Below are 17,932 nucleotides of genomic sequence, written 5' to 3'. Positions count from 1 at the left end.
TCAGACATATAATCTGGTGCAAATAAGAGAGGAACCCAATATTGCAAATATTATGGGTTGGCCTTCAATTTCACCATTCAGAAGAGCAATCAAAGCAATGAGTCTTAAGCACAGTTAAATGCTTAAAACTCAATGATGTGAATGGTACTGATGCACAGCAACATTCTCTGATGCACAGCAACATTCTCTGCAGTGTGCTACAGCTTAGCTGTTGTTGTTGCTGCTGCTGTGATATTCCACCCTTCCTTCTAAAGGCACCTAGGGCAACAAACACATAAGTAATAAAATTAATTAATTAATGTATTAAAAACATGTTTGAAACAATTCCATTACAGATGCAGAATGGGAAATATCTCTACTTGAAAGACAAGAGGCATTATGGAGAAACATGTTAGCTCTCCAGACTCAGAAAAGAACCACTACTTTTTCTTGAGAGAGGAGGCTAAACTATGCTTCTAAAAGCAAAGCAAAACAAAACAAGCTCCACATATTACCACCACCTGAAGAAATAACCAAAAAGTATTGTCCCTGCAAATGGGGCTACATACATAGGAGCTTGAATGCAGGTCTTCCCAGTCTCTCCTGCTTTCTCCTACTCTGGATCTTAAGAGCAGGACTCATAAGCATCATCATACATTAGTTCAAAGACCTCTTGATTTCCATGGGAAATTTTAAAAAGTAAGAATGTGATTAATTCTCCCACCAGTTGACCTTAAAGGTGTCTAATTTTTGCACCTTTCTTTTAACTTCCAACAATGATCAATCTCTTTAGATATGTCTCATTTCTCCTGCTGCTTTTGTCACATGGGACAATTTTAAAAGCAGTGCTGACCCAGTCCTGCATTTTCATCCATTCCAACATTTATTAAAGAGAAATGTTATTACTGCTGTCTCAGTTTTCATCTTTTCCTTCATTATTCATCCTACCTTATACTTTGCCCATAATCCGGGATTTTACAGTTGGAGAAGTTATTAAGTCTGTGGTTTGCTGACAAGACATCCAATTAGATTCCTCACAGCATTGCAGCATGCCACTTTAAAGCATTTAACAGAGTTCGTTACTAAAAAAATAAATGTCTTTTGGAATGATTTCAATTCTTTTAAATATCAACTGCCTCATGGCCTGTTAATTTACAGACTATTAATTTCAGTAAGGAAGAGTTTAAACTGCAAGCATGATAATCAATGGCACAAGAGTCTCCAAGGAAGAAGGGAAATTAGGAGAAAAACCACTGGGGCATCCTGTTAGACTTAAGCAAAACTCTAATCCCACAGGAAATATTAAGGAGGAAGCAGAGGCTGATCAAAACATAACAATAATAAACAATGCCATGATCTAGGGTTAAGTTGAACCTCACCTGTATTTCTTTGTCCCATTCATGAGCAGTGAAATCAGGGTCACTGGGTTTTGGATTTTTTTGTTTTTTTCTAGGATGGGTGGCTAACAGTACCACTCACAGGGATATTCAGGGAGATAAAAATATTAGCCAGTCAGGTCACCTCTATGGGCAGGGTTGCAGTGCCTTAAACAGGGGGGCACACCCTGAGCCTCTCCCCTTTTGAACCTTACCACAGGATTCACCACCCACTCACCCATTTGTATATAATCTGTATGTAGTCCTGTCCAAAGATGTGTGGGCAGGACAATGCGGACCTTGCTATGGTATATGTTGTCACTATATTCAGGGCCAGGGAGGATTTTTCCTGCAGACAAATTGGCTGGTCTGTAGATTTTCACCTACCTCATAGAAAACATCACAACTTTGGTGGTTAAGGCATTGGGTTGTATACTTAGCTGATCAGGTAAAGGGGCCAGGGAGGGGCTGTCTCTGTCTGAGAGCCCACACAGGGGCCAACAGGCCATAGCAACCTTCTCAAAGGTGGCCCTGGCAGGTGACCCCCCCTTTCTACACCTACTTATCAACCAGCAGTCGGGCTGCTTGATACCAGATACATACCCAATGACTTTGGCCAAAGCCTATTCCATCTGCAATCAATAAAAGTTTTGACAATTTCCACCCAACATCAATGTCCTATGTCTTATTTCATACTGAGACCCTGCACCAGGTAGCAGGCATCATGTGCCTGGGTATGCAAATGACACCTGTTTTCTGTTAATAATCTTGTGTGGTAGCTGGAGTCCAAGGATTGAAAACTGTTGCCTTCCAGATATTGTTAGGTTCCAACTTTTGTCAGATCTAATAAGCATAGGTCAGGGGTTATTGGAGCTGTCATGCAGACACACCTGGAGGGCCATAGATTTTCCTTCCCTGCTGTAAGCACCCAACACCCACACCAGAACCAGAGTGTTTGTTTAGCTACAAGTCAGCTACAGAAAAACTTGTTTGGTAAAATAAAATTATCTGGAAATAGCTATAGAATTTACCAGTATTCTCATGACCTATTTATTGGATTTTTTGGTCATGTAAATATCACATTTGTTGCACTCTCAGCCAGATCACATAATTTTCTTCTTCATGTCTAAATAATTCAATGATAAGAAAGAAAAGGGGGGAACAACCTGCCATTTTAAGATGAGAGTTAAGACTATGGCATGTTGCCACAGAATTGTGAAATCAGAAGCTAGGATGGATGCCTCAGTGAATGTATCCCATGACCATGCAATGTCACAAAAATATTGCTTGCTTACAACCAGCAAAGATTGCTGTTGCTGCCTTGGTCTTCCATTGCTAACCACCTGAGCTTTTTACTGGATTGCTAGAGGACTCCTCATGTGAGTTTTTGCTTTTTGCTTACCTCATTCCTTTTTTGTTGACCATTTTATTCCCTCTTAACCCTTCAAGGAAAGCTGTCAGGGTGAGTTACATGAAACCCCTCATGAGTGCTTTTCCCCCCTTAAAAAAATGTTTAGGAGTTCTCTCATTTTATAGTTCAAATCAGGAAAAATAAATGCAGTAAATGGACAAAAGTACAAAGATTCACAAAATATTTAGGGGTATGCACCCCCTTGTTTCCCCCTCAGACGCATCTCTTTCTTTCATTCATATGCCCCCCACTCACCCCAAACATACATAATAATACATTTTTCCTCGTTATCTTAAGTGCACTTATTGCTCTCCCTCCCTTGAGTGTCTTCTATTTTTCTCTTGCCTTTGTTGATTCTTGATTGTTAGGAATTTCTACTTTACTCATTAATTTCCCTTATGGCTTTAGTATTTTCTTCTTCTTTTACATTTCTTACTGAGATTTTTTCAGGTTGATTAATTGGTTTGGATATATATATATATGACCTATAGATGAATTGTATTATGCAGGGGGAGGGATCTCGCAAAAGATTCATCCACATTTTCAGTATAGGGCAAGATTGTCAAGGTGTCAGAGACACCTAGACAGCTTTGAAGTGTTGGATATAATGATGTTTCACTAATATAATGGCTTCTACCTAACATACAACTGATGAAGATCAACAGAAATTATGTTATGTGTCCAACTATTCCCATGCTCCAGGATTCCTGAACACTCTTTGCCTGTGACCTGATCACAGCCTGGGTGATGTATTCTTTTATATTTATTTTTCAATTCCCATTTAGATTTCAGCTGTTTAAATTAAATAGTTTTATTTGACAGAGCATCAGGATGAAAACAGGTAATATCTTAGACTGCTCTAACACACAAACATAGTAACCAGGAACTCAGTGCTAGAGGCAGGAGAGGTGTGAGACTGCAGCGGCATCAATAGCAGCAAGACTGGCCAGCAGATCATGCTCAGGCATAATCTTGACTCCAGTCACAGGAATGTCCTGCAATAATCATAGTGGCTGACTATAGTTTTCATATTTCTCTTTTTCACATTTTGTTTATCACCTTTCCAGTGCGCTCTCTCTCTCTCTCTCTCTCTCTCTCTCTCTCTCTCTCTCTGTCACACAGACACACACATGTGTGTGTGTGTGTGCGCACACACACACACACACACACAAACAAGCCCTTGTAGCTGTTCATTCATTAAATGGATGCACAGAGAAAATGTAATCAGAAATGCTCACTTTCAAGATGCAGAAACATCATGAAAACTGACATTGGGTTCTATGGTGTTCAACTGGTTTTGCAGTTTGACAGACAATGGAGTAATACACCAATATTTGGGATGAATTAATTATTAACAGGAAATCAAGGTGAACATTCATTGTTTATTACAGACTGATAAACAAATGAGAGCAAATGCTCAATAAATCCAACCCTGAATAAACTATGTGCATATGCACATAGTGGTGATTCACCCCCCCTGCAGCGGCAATTCCAGGGTGCCCTCCTAAAGGGGTTATATATAATGGGTGTCACTGGCCATACACTGAAAGGTTGTCAGTAAACTACCCTACGTGCGGGAATATGGGCTGGGCTGCCTGCTACACTTATGTCTCGCAGAGCACCCCCATATCCCATTTACCCTGATGAGCCCCAGTTCTCCCTGGCTGGGGGGTTGGGAGGGATACACGCCCACAGCCTGAGCCAAGGTCTTCCTACATTCAGAAGTTTAATAAAGTTGTAGCCTAATTTTAATTCCATATAACATTATCAGAGTCTTTCTTCTTTCCTTATGACCCCTGGGGGCTGGGGCTGTCACTGCCTGGTCACGCAACTGGCAGAACTTCACCCTCTCTTTTATTTCATACTGCATTATATTTGTTGCCAACTGCTTGCCGATGAGATCAATTCTGCATGATATTAGAAATTAAGATGCCTCTAAATGTGCATATGGATTTGTGTGTCTAGATACTGGTGAGCTCTTGCATGCTGCTGTATTGTTTAAAACAGAACTTGCACAGATGAGCTATGTAAGCTCCTTTATTGAAATTATCCATACAGACATACTATTAACTTTAGTTGCTGCCAGCATAGAAATTGAAGCAGCTGATGCATAGCATTCACATAAGTTTTGCCTCACCATGAGCTTGAAAGCAGCCCTTTATCTGTTCTGCTGACTAATGTATGTGACCTATATTTGGTAGAAATATCCCTCAGAAACCAATGAGTTACATAATTTATTGGTGAAACTAACACTGAAAGCAAAGAACATTGAGATTTTTCCACAAATCCCATCCTTAAATGTAAACATCAATTTATTTGGATTGTTGTCTTTGGGCTTTAACTGCACATAATGTTAAAGGACTGAATGCAATTGAAATGCAGTGTTTCTTTTGTAAAATAAATGAAATGAAATCACCCTCAATAGGTGCTGAGTAGAAACAGGGAGACTTTTCTCTTCTAATGTGATCCCACCTGCAAAGTTTCTATGCATTGACAGGACTACAGTCTTAGCAAATAATTACATGTCGTGCCCATTTGAATGTCAACTTCATAATATAGAAGAATTGTTTATTTAACCTATATATAATGTGGTTTGCTCAGCCTAACATCCTGCCCATACGCTGAGTTAAAGAAACTCCTGCATTAGTTCTACAAGTGCAAAGCTTTATTAACACTACCTGCTGTTATTTAGATGCACCTCAACATGAAACAAGAAGAAGGAAATCAGACAGCCCCTGTGGCATTTATTCTCCTGGACTTCAATAGTGATGATGTACCGATACTACTTTTCACCCTGTTTCTACCAATCTACCTTGCAACCATGGCTGGAAACATCCTCATTATAATTCTAGTGATTCTTGATCAGCATCTTCACACACCCATGTATTTCTTCCTGGGAAACCTGTCATGCCTGGAGACTTGTTACAGCTCAACTGTCATGCCAAGGATGCTGGTCAGTTTTCTGACTGGAGACAGAACCATTTCTATTAATGGATGTTTTGCACAGCTATATTTCTTTGGGCTACTTGCAACTACAGAATGTTACTTTCTAGCAGTGATGTCTTATGATCGTTACTTAGCAATATGTAAGCCGTTGCATTATGCAATACTCATGAATGGAAGAATTTGCTTTCTGCTGATTGCTGGATCATGGATCAGTGGGTCACTACCTATCAATGTCATGATATTCTTGGTATCTCACCTGAGTTTCTGTGAGGCCAACAAAATAAACCATTTCTTCTGTGATTTCACCCCAATGATAAGACTTTCCTGTAATGACACCAAAGTGGCTGAAATGACAGCCTTCATTTTCTCCACCATAGGCACTCTGCCCCCTCTTTTAATAACCATGGCATCTTATGTTTGTATTATCAAGAGCATTTTAAGGATCCCATCCACCACTGGGAAACAAAAAGCATTTTCTACATGTTCCTCTCACCTGACCGTGGTTGCTTGCTTCTATGGCTCCCTGATGATAGTCTATGTATTACCAAACAAGAGTTATCTGAGTGAGTTGAAGAAAGTATTCTCTCTATTCTATACTTTGCTCACCCCACTGGTCAATCCTCTTGTGTACAGTTTGAGGAACAAAGAAGTGAAGGAAGCAATAAAGAATACTTTATTTAAGATGATTCATAGAATTCATTAAGATTGAGGATAATGTGGGGGACGATGAGGATGCTTCATTAACATAGATTTAATTATTTCAATGGTTTTCATTGTCTTCTATTATATCCACATGATGTATTTAGTTGAAATCTTAATCAGGTAAGGATCTTTTGCATATGTTTTTTCTCATTGAAACTGCGCTGCAAAATCTAGAGAAGCATGTGAGTTGCATTCTTATCCACAATCACATTTGAAACACAAAATATTTTCATTGTGAAGAGCAGACCAATCAATTTTTTCATCTTTCCCTATTCTGAATTCTGAAGTAAGCCTCAACTGACAGTAGGACTCAAATCCTCTCACATGCCAGCCACTAGTATGACTTTCACAATCTCTCCTTCAAGCCCACTCCTTACTGAGAAGACAGTAAAGCCATTTCTGGACTATGCCAGCCTAAACAGCAGGAGTAGTCACAAATGACACAATGTTCAATAATACAATATAAATTCCATGCACACAGAAAACTGGGCTGTCAAGCAAAATAGTGAGATGTTAACCTATACTGAGATTAATATGCACTAGACTGAAAGTTTAACTCATTCTTTTCTGAGTTGGGATGAATAAAAGGGAGTGAAAATTGCTCTGAAACTTCAACACAAGCATTTGTTTTGGTTGTTTTTGCCAACACTTGTTTCTTGATACCAGATTCCCTCCCACTAGGAGTCCCCTCAAAGCAATGCCCATCATTATACAGCATCATTCTATGGAAAAGCACCAGTCATTAGTTCAGTGAGGAAAAACATCACCCCAAAAATATATGAAATGGGTGTTCCAGTTTTGCCACGTACAAATGTGGAAACTAATTGGGGTGGATATGTTTTGGCTCTTAATTATATGTTTCTACTTTACATGCTAAATTTCTGTGATCAGAGAATGTATTTCTATAGATAAACCTATTTATTAATAATGTTTATATAACAACAACAACAACAACAATGTTTATATACAACCCTTCATGAATAAAGAAAGCAGGTGGGATCTGGAATGCTTTCATGTGAGTCCAGACTTGATATTTGGGGTGAAACAGTCTAAAAATAGATTTACCATTTCATTTTATATTTATGTGAGAACTAGGTGTAAGTTATATTATGATAAGATCAGTTCTCCTGGCTGAAGGACTGCCATTTCAAACATGTGAGAGAAATAATGAGATGATATCTGTTCATTCTTTCATTCTCTATGTTTATGCTCTGCCTCTCTCTCCCACCTGACCAGTGGTCTCCCTTGGGTAGAAACTTCATTTGCAGTCAACAATGGTTCTTGGGGGCTTTTGTGTTCTGCTTGGCTTTTCCCACTGAGAATAAAAGAATGGTGTAATCAACCTGGAATATGAGAAAGAATGTGTCTGTGAGACTGTGCAGATACAAATATAAATACAAATTAATATATTCAGTGTGTCAGAGCCTTCTTCTTAATAGTATAAACAGATCAATGATGTTACCTGGCCTTTCAAACATCATGAAACAAAGAACTTTCTAGAAATGGATGTGAAAACGTGTTGCCCTCAGCAGCAGGTACACTGAGATTTTGGGTAAAATTGCTTTAGGTACCCCCCCCCCCATTTTTACATTCATTTCAGGGATTTTTGACTGATTTAGGATCTTGTTGATGATTCTTCAATGGGAACAATCCTTAATGAGAAGAGAAGCAAGTTTTCCTGATAGCCAGCTCCCCATTATTTCAGATTACCTAACAATGCACCCAGTTCTCTCCCATTATTCACAGGGTTTCATAATTTTTTATTTTATTCAATTAGGTTTTCCACTGCTTAAAAGAGGGAGAATTTTGCAAATTTTATACCATGCAACATTGTTCAAAATATGGATATCAGACATGAACATTTTTTAAAATTAATTTTTAAGGATCTCTGACTCAGTATGTTATCTTTTACTTATAGAAAACATCACTCTCTTTCTAGAGCCAATATAAAATAATTTATTTTTATCCCACACTTTTAAGTGCTGTTCCTCCTATTGTGGATTTGTAGGGAAGCAGATCTGTTGCACAACCAATTTTCTTTTTCACTTTTGCACCCTGAATTTGCCTGTCTGTGATTGAACCTCCTCCTGAATAGTGGCAGTTTGACAGTGCCCTTCTTCTGAGTCAAGGATTTTCTGCAGCTCATGAGAAGTGAACAAACACACTACATAGCAACTTGTTAATAGTTGCAGCAAAAACAATGCAAGCACGGGTGTATGTGTGTTGAATGATGGTTGCTTAATTCTTGTGTGGGGATGGGGGGAACCTAATTTTTCAATTACTTCAATTACATGTATATGGCACAATGGTGTATGTGTGTTGAGTGATGGTTGCTTAATACTTGTGTGGGGATGGGGGTGGAAACCTATTTTTTCAATTACTCAGTATATTACTTCCTATCTATAGATGCAGCATTTGAAAAACTCAGAATGGCAAAACATAACAGGTATCACCGAATTCCTTCTCCTTGGATTTAGAAATGTTGAGAACCTGAATATACTCCTCTTTTTGTTATTTCTAGTCATCTATATTGTGACTCTGTCTGGTAATCTCCTCATAGTTGCACTTGTCATGGCTGAGCAGCACCTTCACACTCCCATGTATTTCTTTCTGTCAAATTTGTCCTTCGTGGAGATATGCTACACCTCAAATATCTTACCAAGAATGCTGAACAGTTTTCTTACAGGGGACAAAACCATTTCTTTTGTGGGCTGCATCCTACAGATGCATATATTTTCCACCCTGGCAGCTACTGAATGTTACCTCTTGGCAGTGATGTCATATGATCGCTACCTAGCCATATGTAGACCTTTGCATTATGTCACACTTATGGACAACAGAACATGCATCCTGCTGGTTTCAGTATCCTGGTTAATTGGGTCGCTGCTTATAACCATCTTAACATCTTTGTTGACCCAGCTCACTTTCTGCAGTCAATATCAAATTGACCATTTCTTTTGTGATTTTACACCTTTAGTAAGACTGTCTTGCAGTGACACCTGGGTTATTGAAACTGCTGCTTTCATAACATCATCCATCGGAATTCTACCCACATTTCTCATAACTGTAACATCTTACATTTTTATCATCAGTACAATCCTAAAAATCCCATCTATGACTGGGAGGCAAAAGGCCTTTTCCACTTGCTCTTCTCATCTCACTGTTGTTTCGGTTTTCTATGGATCTTTAATGTTTGTCTACATCTTACCAACAACTGGTCAATTCAAAGAACTAAATAAGGTTTTCTCCTTCTTGTACACAATCCTAACTCCAGTGGCCAATCCTTTCATATACAGCCTAAGGAACAAAGATGTAAAGGACACCCTTAGAAAAGCATTGTGCCAATTTGGGTGTTTTTCTTGTATTCATTGATATCAGAGAATCCCAGAAATAAGGACTGGTGTAACTGTTATTGAAGGTCACAGAGATCTGTTATTCACGTCTGTGTGTTTAATTACATGAATGGGTTTGAATCCAACTAAGTCATAGATACATTGAAATCCATGGACAAGACTAATTAAATCCATCAATTTTAATAGGTCTGCTATGATTGTGACTAAGGGCCGACCCATATCATATATTTAAGGTACATGTTTTTCCCCAAAGAGCCTTGGGAACTGCATTTTTCCATTTACAGAGATACAATTCTCTGCATTTTTAACAAATACATTTCCCAGAATTTTCTGGCAGAAACCATGTGCTTTAAGTGTACTTTGGATGCGTTTTGAATGTTCGGTGTGGATCTGCTCTTAGATGGATACAAACCATGATGAATATGCCTCTACTCTTATTTTGCTGTTAATGGATACTGTCTATGTGCTGTTACGTTTTATATATCTCAAAAACCTTGTATATTGATTTGCTGATTGTGTATATTATATATGATCACAATGTATTGAAAAATTGTATAAAATGCATTATACAATATTGTATACCTTAAACAAGATAACTATTGACTGAATGGTTTTAAATAATCATATACCCATAAAATCACAATTTGACAGTTATTCCAATACTTAGCAGCACTTTTAGACTGGATGCTGTCCACTTAGGATTACAGTAGTTGTTTTGTTCTAAAACCAAGGGCAACCATGTGATTCGCGTTGGAACAAACTTTGATCACCCAGGTAAGGCCTCAGCATCAGCTTAAAATAGACTGAAGCTCACTTTACTCTCCTCAACTGCTGTTAAAGAGCAATGCATTACTTTGTATTTTGTATTGTTTCTTTGTAAATATTTTAAGGCTGTTTCCAGTAAATCTTTGAAACTCATTCTTGTGGTGGAAAGCTATTATTTTTTTATTTATTTATACCCTGTCTTGTTCCTTGATGGGACTCAAGGCATCTTAATAATATGAGAACTGCTGAAAGTATAAAAGCATAATTTTGTATGTCTCTTTAAAATGGGTTACTTGAAAACAAAAATCTTTTGATATGTCATTTATATTACCCTATGAATATTCAAGTCTTAATTTTTTCTAGATATCATCTGATTTATTTAGGTGCAATTGAAAAGCAATAAGAAACAAGGAAATAAAACAGAGTCCATAACATTCATCCTCTTGTACTTTAATAATGAAGATATGTGAGTTTTATTTGCTATATTGTTTCTACCTATATAACCATAGCTGGAAACATCCTCATTATTATTCTAGTGATTCTTGATCAGCTTCTTCACACACTCATGTATTTCTTCCTGGGAAATCTCTCCTGTCTGGAGACTTGCTATAGCTCAACTCTCATGCCAAAGATACTGGTCACTTTTCTGACTGGAGGCAGAAACATTTCTATCAATGGATGCTTTGCACCACTATGTTTATTGGGGCTTCTTGCAACTTCAAAATGCTGCAGTACCCCTCACAGAAAGAGCCGCCTCAGAACAATGGCATTCACCATATAGCAACATCCCATGGAAAAGCATTAGTCATTAGCAACTGTGAGGAGCACCATCATCAGTGCCACTGGGAAGCCAAGCTAGTGTTCTAGAAGCTTATTTCTAATCCCTGAACAAAAAGTCCAAAATGGGTGTGCCATTTTTGCCACGTACAAAGGTGGAAACTAATTGGGTTGGATATGTTTTGGCTCATTCTTAATTAAATTTCTGTGCTCAGAGAATGTATCTCTATCTATAGATGGACATTTCTATTAATAATGTTTATATCCCACCCTTCATGAATATAGATAGCAGGTGAACAGACATGTGAGCCCTCACCTGAGGTCTGAGGACACACAGTCCAGAAATAGGTCTACCATGTTATTTTATATTTCTGTGAAAATTAGGCATAGTTAGATTATGATAACATTGGTTCTCCTGACTGGAGGGCTGCCATTTTAAATATGTGAGAGACATAATAAGATGATATCTGTTCATTCTTTCATCCTCTGTGTTTATGCTCTGCCTCTCTCTCCTACCTGACCAATAGTCTCCCTTGAATAGAAACTTAATTTGCAATCAACAATGGCTCTTGGGGGCTTTTGTGTTCTGCTTGGCTTTCCCCACTGAGAATAAAAGAATAATGCAATTAACCTGGAATATGAGAGAGAATGTGTCTGTGAGACTGTGCAGATACAAATATAAATACAAATGAATATATTCAGTGTTTCATAGCCTTCTTCTTAATAGTTTGGACATATCAATGGGTAAGCCAGAAAGACATCACCTGGACTTACAAACATCATGAAAGAAAGAACCTTCTAGAAATGGATGTGAAAAAGCAGGTACACTCAGATTTTAGGTAAATTGCTTAAAGTAGATTTTTAAAAATTCTACTCCTTCCAGGGATTTTTTTTTTTTTTTTTGCCTCATTTAGGATCTTATTGAAGATTCCTCAGTGGGAACAATCTTTAATGAGAAGAGCAGCAATGTTTGGCATGTTTTCTTGAAATCCAGCTGTCCCCATTATTACTGCTCTTCCCTGCAATGCACCCCATGTTCTCCCATGAATATCATGCTTTCATAATTCTTATTTTGAGTCTATTATGTTTTCCACTGTTTATGAGAAGGGAACTCAATTATGCATTTAAAAAAAATACCAAACAACATTGTTCAAAAGATGGATACAGTATCTGACATGAACATTTATGTTTTGGATTGATGTTGACTAATTCCGTAAGAGTCCTTGACTCAGTATATTATTTGTTAGTTGTAGATGACATGACTCCCTTTCTGCAGCCAATATAAAACCATTTATTTTGCAGTTTTGCACCCATGGTGAAACGTCCTTGCCATTACACCTGGGTAATTGAAACTACAGCACCAGCCACACGAATTCTGTCTATTTTTCTTAAAACTGTGATACCTTTTATTTTCGACAGCAGCACAGACCTGAAAATCCCATCCATGGCAAAAGCTACTATCTACCTGCTCTTTTCAACACACTGCAGGTTAGATTTCTAGTTTAAAGGAACCGAGGCTATGATTTTTTTTAAAAAAGGAGGGGATAATAATCAGCAGCCAAAACATTTAGACTAACATTGGCTCAAAACTTCAATCATGAATCTTCCTTACATTGCACACACCTCCTTTTTCTTTTACACCAGGCATAGGCAAACTGTTTTGGAACTACAATTTCCATCATCCCTAGCTAACAAGACCAGTAGTCAGGGATGATGGGAATTGTAGTTCCAAAACATCTTGGGGGGCCGGAGTTTGCCTATGCCTGTTTTACACCTTACACCCATCCAACTTATCTATATTTGCTATGAAGTGCACACCTGTTTCCACATGTCTCAAGTTGCTTCTAGATGACTTAGAATCAAGAGTCATCTTGATTGCTTTGCACAAAGTTTGCAGAGAGGATAGACAGCATCAGGGAAGTTACACGATGTTGCAATAGTTATTCCACACATTTAAGAGCAGTTCCCCTTATTGTGGATTTGTGGGGAGCCAGATATGTTGCACAACAGCACAAGCCATTTCTTTCTTTTTTACTTTTGCACCCTGAATTTGCCAGTCAGTGATTGAATCCCGCCCCCAAATAATGGCAGTTTGAAAGTGCCCTTCTTCCGAGTCAAGAATTTTCTGCAGATTTTCTGCAGCCCATGAGAAGTGAACAAACATATTACATAGCAACTTGTCAAGAGATGCAGCAAAACCAATACAAGTGCTGATTTAAAATGGCCCTGCTAAAAAAGACATGTATATGGCACAATAGTGTATGTGTGTTGAGTGATGGTTGCTTAATTCTTGTGTGGGGATGGGGGTGGAAACCTATTTTTTTTTTCAATTACTCAGTATATTACTTCCTATCTATAGATGCAGCATTTGAAAAACTCAGAATGGCAAAACGTAACAGGTATCACTGAAATCATTCTCCTTGGATTTAGGAATGTTGAGAACCTGAATATACTCCTCTTTTTGTTATTTCTAGTCATCTATATTGTGACTCTGTCTGGTAATCTCCTCATAGTTGCACTTGTCATGGCTGAGCAGCACCTTCACACTCCCATGTATTTCTTTCTGTCAAATTTGTCCTTCGTGGAGATATGCTACACCTCGACTATCTTACCAAGAATGCTGAACAGTTTTCTGACAGGAGACAAAACCATTTCTTTTGTGGGCTGCATCCTACAGATGCATATATTTTCCACCTTGGGAGCTACTGAATGTTACCTCTTGGCAGTGATGTCATATGATCGCTACCTAGCAATATGTAGACCATTGCATTATGTCACGCTTATGGACAACAGAACATGCATCCTGCTGGTTTCAGTATCCTGGTTAATTGGGTCGCTGCTTATAACCATCTTAACATCTTTGTTGACCCAGCTCACTTTCTGCAGTCAATATCAAATTGACCATTTCTTTTGTGATTTTACACCTTTAGTAAGACTGTCTTGCAGTGATACCCGGGTTATTGAAACTGCAGCATTCATAACATCATCCATCGGAATTCTACCCACATTTCTCATAACTGTAACATCTTACATTTTTATCATCAGTACAATCCTAAAAATCCCATCTATGACTGGGAGGCAAAAGGCCTTTTCCACTTGCTCTTCTCATCTCACTGTTGTTTCGGTTTTCTATGGATCTTTAACGTTTGTCTACATCTTACCAACAAGTGGTAAATTCAAAGATCTAAATAAGGTTTTTTCCTTCTTGTACACAATTCTAACTCCAATGGCTAATCCTTTCATATACAGCCTAAGGAACAAAGATGTAAAGGATATTCTTAGAAAAGCATTGTGCCAATTTGGGTTTTGTTCTTGTATTCATTGATATCGGAGAATACCAGAAATAAGCACTGGTGCAACTGCTGTTTGGACATTGTGGATTCCAGTCCCCTCCCTGCATCATCCTGATTCAATACTGTTGCTTGGATTAGTAAAGTTGCTGTTGACTTGAATTCTCAGAAGATCGTTCAATTGGTTGATCTGTAACCAATCCAAGTCTGAGTTGTTTCTATTTCCTTTCAATTTTTAGTATGCTACTATATTGTCTTCATTGTAAAAATGGTTTAAGGTGTAAGTTTAATACGCATAAAATGCATTTTTTGTAGGCATTGTGTTTGAAAACATTTTACAAGAAAAGTTTGCATTAGGCACAAGTGGCTAAGCTCTGATGCTGATGGAAGCAAGTTGCTTAGGATCTATCTGGCACTAGAAAAAGGAAAGTTTTTGGAACTGTATGAAGGACTTAAAAGAAGATGGGACCACATTGCTTGCTGTTAAATAGCTATGTGTTACTTTGTATTTTGTTATGTTTCTTTGTAAATATTATAAGGCTGTGTCCAGTAAAGCTTTGAAACCCATTCTTGTGGTGGAGAGCTATTCTTATCTATCTATCATCTATCTATCTATCTATCTATCTATCTATCTATCTATCTATCTATCATCTATCTATCTATCTATCTATCTATCTATCTATCATCCATCTATCTATCATCTATCTATCTATCTATCTATCTATCTATCTATCTATCTATCTATCCATCATCTCCCATCTTTTTCCCTGACAGGAGAAAGTAGTGCTAAAAGTATCAAAGCATATTTTTGTATGTATCTTTAAAATGGGTCATATGCAAACCACAATCATTTGATATGTCCTTGATATTACCTTCCAAAGTGACTTCAACATCATATATTCAAGTCTATTTTTTTTCTAGATTCTGTATGATTTATTTAGATGCAACTGAAAAGCAATGAGAAACAGCGAAATCAATCAAAACCCATAAATTTCATTCTTATGGTTGAATAATGAAGATATTTGGGTTTTGTTTTCTATATTGTTTCTCCATATCTAGATTCAAATGGAACAAAGTTGTATGTCCATATTTAGCCAGCCAATGGCCATGTGACTTTACGATGTAGTATTTCATCTATCCTCCAATTTGGCGCCTTTCTTTTTGCCATGGCAAAGACCAAACTAACTAGCAATCAAGTAAAAAGCATGGAAATAAAATCAATAAGACTACGAAGAAAAACCAACACTACTAGACATAAACTAGTCCTAATGGAGAGAGAATGAAATTTCTAATTGGCATGCTGAATAGTGGTCCTGTATGAACATGGTGCAGCCCTGGAAGTCTCACTATGCTAGCCTAGAAGGATCATTCATGTCATATAAACCAGTATTCTAATTTATATTATGGAGAATGAAATGGGCAGATATCACTTAGTCAGAATACAGAATCTCAACTTTGGATAACCCAGAAAGGTTTTTATAAATTATGATTTCTAATAGATTTTTTTTTGTAGCATGCTTATTTATGGATTTTTAAACTGTCCTTGAGCTTAAGATATCACAGGGTTCCCTTGAGTTAAACAAATCCATCAGGGATTTGCCAGGAAGGAAGTTATGGATATAGTGTTAGGAGAACCACTAATTTCCCTTATGATTTAGGCATTGACTTTTCTGTGTCGATTTCCCATTGAGATTTTGCAAGCAGATTAATAGAGTTGGATGCTTACATAAACTATGGAATAGTTGCATCTTGCAAGAGCTGACAAATATCAAGAAGAAATGCATCAAAATTTTCAGTGCAGCATCAGATTTTCAAGACTTCAGGGAAATCCTCCAGATGTATACTTGAAACTACTAGATGCAGAACAGTTGCTAACAAGACATACATTCAAGATCTGACATGTGTTGGTCGTGCAGAAATGATGCTTGTGCAATTTTTTCCGTGAGACACATTTTGGTGTGATGCAGAGAGGAAAACCCATAATTCTTCAAGAATCTGGTTTGTTCTAGCTTTAAGGTAAGGAGCACAGTCAACTATTTAAGCGCAATCCTATAATGTGTCTAATCAGTAGTAAATTCAACTAATTTCACTGGCGCTTACTCTCAGTTAAGCCAATATAGGATTTCAGCTTCCCTCCCTTCAAAATAGCTCTGAGAAACGAAAGCAAACAAATACCTGGGAGTATTTACCATGTGGCTCTAATATTTGGCCCCTGGGAGGCATAGCTAAAATATTTTAATATTATATATTATTTTAATATTATATCATATTTTAACATACAAGACACATAGAGTTTAAATATATGGTTGGGAAAGGGTGTACCAGAACTGTGCAGGATCAGATCCCCCCACTTACCCGTTTTTAAGCAAGGGGATCTAATTCTGCTCCTTTGTGAGCAGATTCCCCGTATGGAAGGGAAACTGCTCACAAAAGAAAAGAAACCAGTACTGAACAGCTTCCAGATTTCCTGGTTGAGAGTTGTTAAATGAGAAGATCCAATTCTGTGCAGTGCTGCTTCAAGGGTCAGCAAGAAGTAGAGGCCTGGCAGGAAAAGTTAGAGGTTGGGAAGGAAAGGCATCCACCTGCATCCATACCTTGTCCCTTGAAGATGCAGCTGCCCAGTAGGTCCCTTCATTTTATGCTTCCTCCTTCTCCTTTCTCATGCCTGCCTCTCCTTCCTGCCTGAATTCTCACGCCCTGCTGTTCAGGTTTTAATTTAAGAAGCCCAGGCAACTCTTTCACCATGAACCTATATATGTCCAATCAGCTGCAATCTTTGGCTCCCAGATAGAGCCAATTTGCCTTGGGTCAACCTGGAAACTACTTACCCCTGCTGCATTTAACAAAGAGTCAACATACAGCTTAAAAATGCAGTTGGAAATGAAAGCACCAGCACTGTGAAGGATCAGATTCTCCTACTTCCCAGCTTCCCAGCTATTAAGCAGGAGGAGCCAATCATGTATGGTGATGTTCTTTCACAAGCAGCTTCCCTACAAGCAAGGCAAGCCTCTCACAAAAAACCTAGTGATCAGCACTGTGCGAGGTAAAGAATTTCCTGGTTAAGAGCTCATAACAGAGAGAGTTTGATCCTGTGCTATGCCACTTTAGAAGGCAGGAAGGAGGAGAGGCCAAGCAGGAAGAAGGAGAAATCCATCAACCTGTCCACCTCACACAGATACATTCTCTGTCAAAAATGTAGCTGCCAAATGGATTTTCTGCTCTTTCTCCTTTTTCTGCCTCATGACAGTCTCTCTCTCCTGCCTGAAACTCCACTCCCTGACAGCCCAGGACAAAGGGATCCACAAATAGATCTCTCCAAATAGGTCTTATTTA

General features: G+C 38.1%; 3 protein-coding genes across 3 annotated transcripts; all 3 read left to right on the top strand.

The window, feature by feature from the left end:
- The first annotated feature begins 5,470 nt into the window (after window positions 1-5,470).
- LOC114582926 (olfactory receptor 5AP2-like) lies at window positions 5,471-6,415 on the top strand. The gene has a single exon (XM_028704272.2). It carries the CDS (start codon window positions 5,471-5,473, stop codon window positions 6,413-6,415), a length of 945 nt encoding a protein of 314 aa, XP_028560105.2.
- Window positions 6,416-8,820: 2,405 nt separating this feature from the next.
- LOC114582927 (olfactory receptor 2AP1-like) lies at window positions 8,821-9,786 on the top strand. Its single transcript, XM_028704273.2, has one exon. It carries the CDS (start codon window positions 8,821-8,823, stop codon window positions 9,784-9,786), a length of 966 nt encoding a protein of 321 aa, XP_028560106.2.
- Window positions 9,787-13,668: 3,882 nt separating this feature from the next.
- LOC114582928 (olfactory receptor 2AP1-like) lies at window positions 13,669-14,634 on the top strand. The gene has a single exon (XM_028704274.2). It carries the CDS (start codon window positions 13,669-13,671, stop codon window positions 14,632-14,634), a length of 966 nt encoding a protein of 321 aa, XP_028560107.2.
- The last annotated feature ends 3,298 nt before the right edge of the window (window positions 14,635-17,932 follow it).

This window comes from Podarcis muralis, chromosome 13, assembly GCF_964188315.1.
Source record: "Podarcis muralis chromosome 13, rPodMur119.hap1.1, whole genome shotgun sequence".
NCBI lineage: Eukaryota > Metazoa > Chordata > Lepidosauria > Squamata > Lacertidae > Podarcis > Podarcis muralis.
Note: the sequence above shows the minus strand (reverse complement) of the source record. Positions and strands in the feature narration are given on the sequence as shown.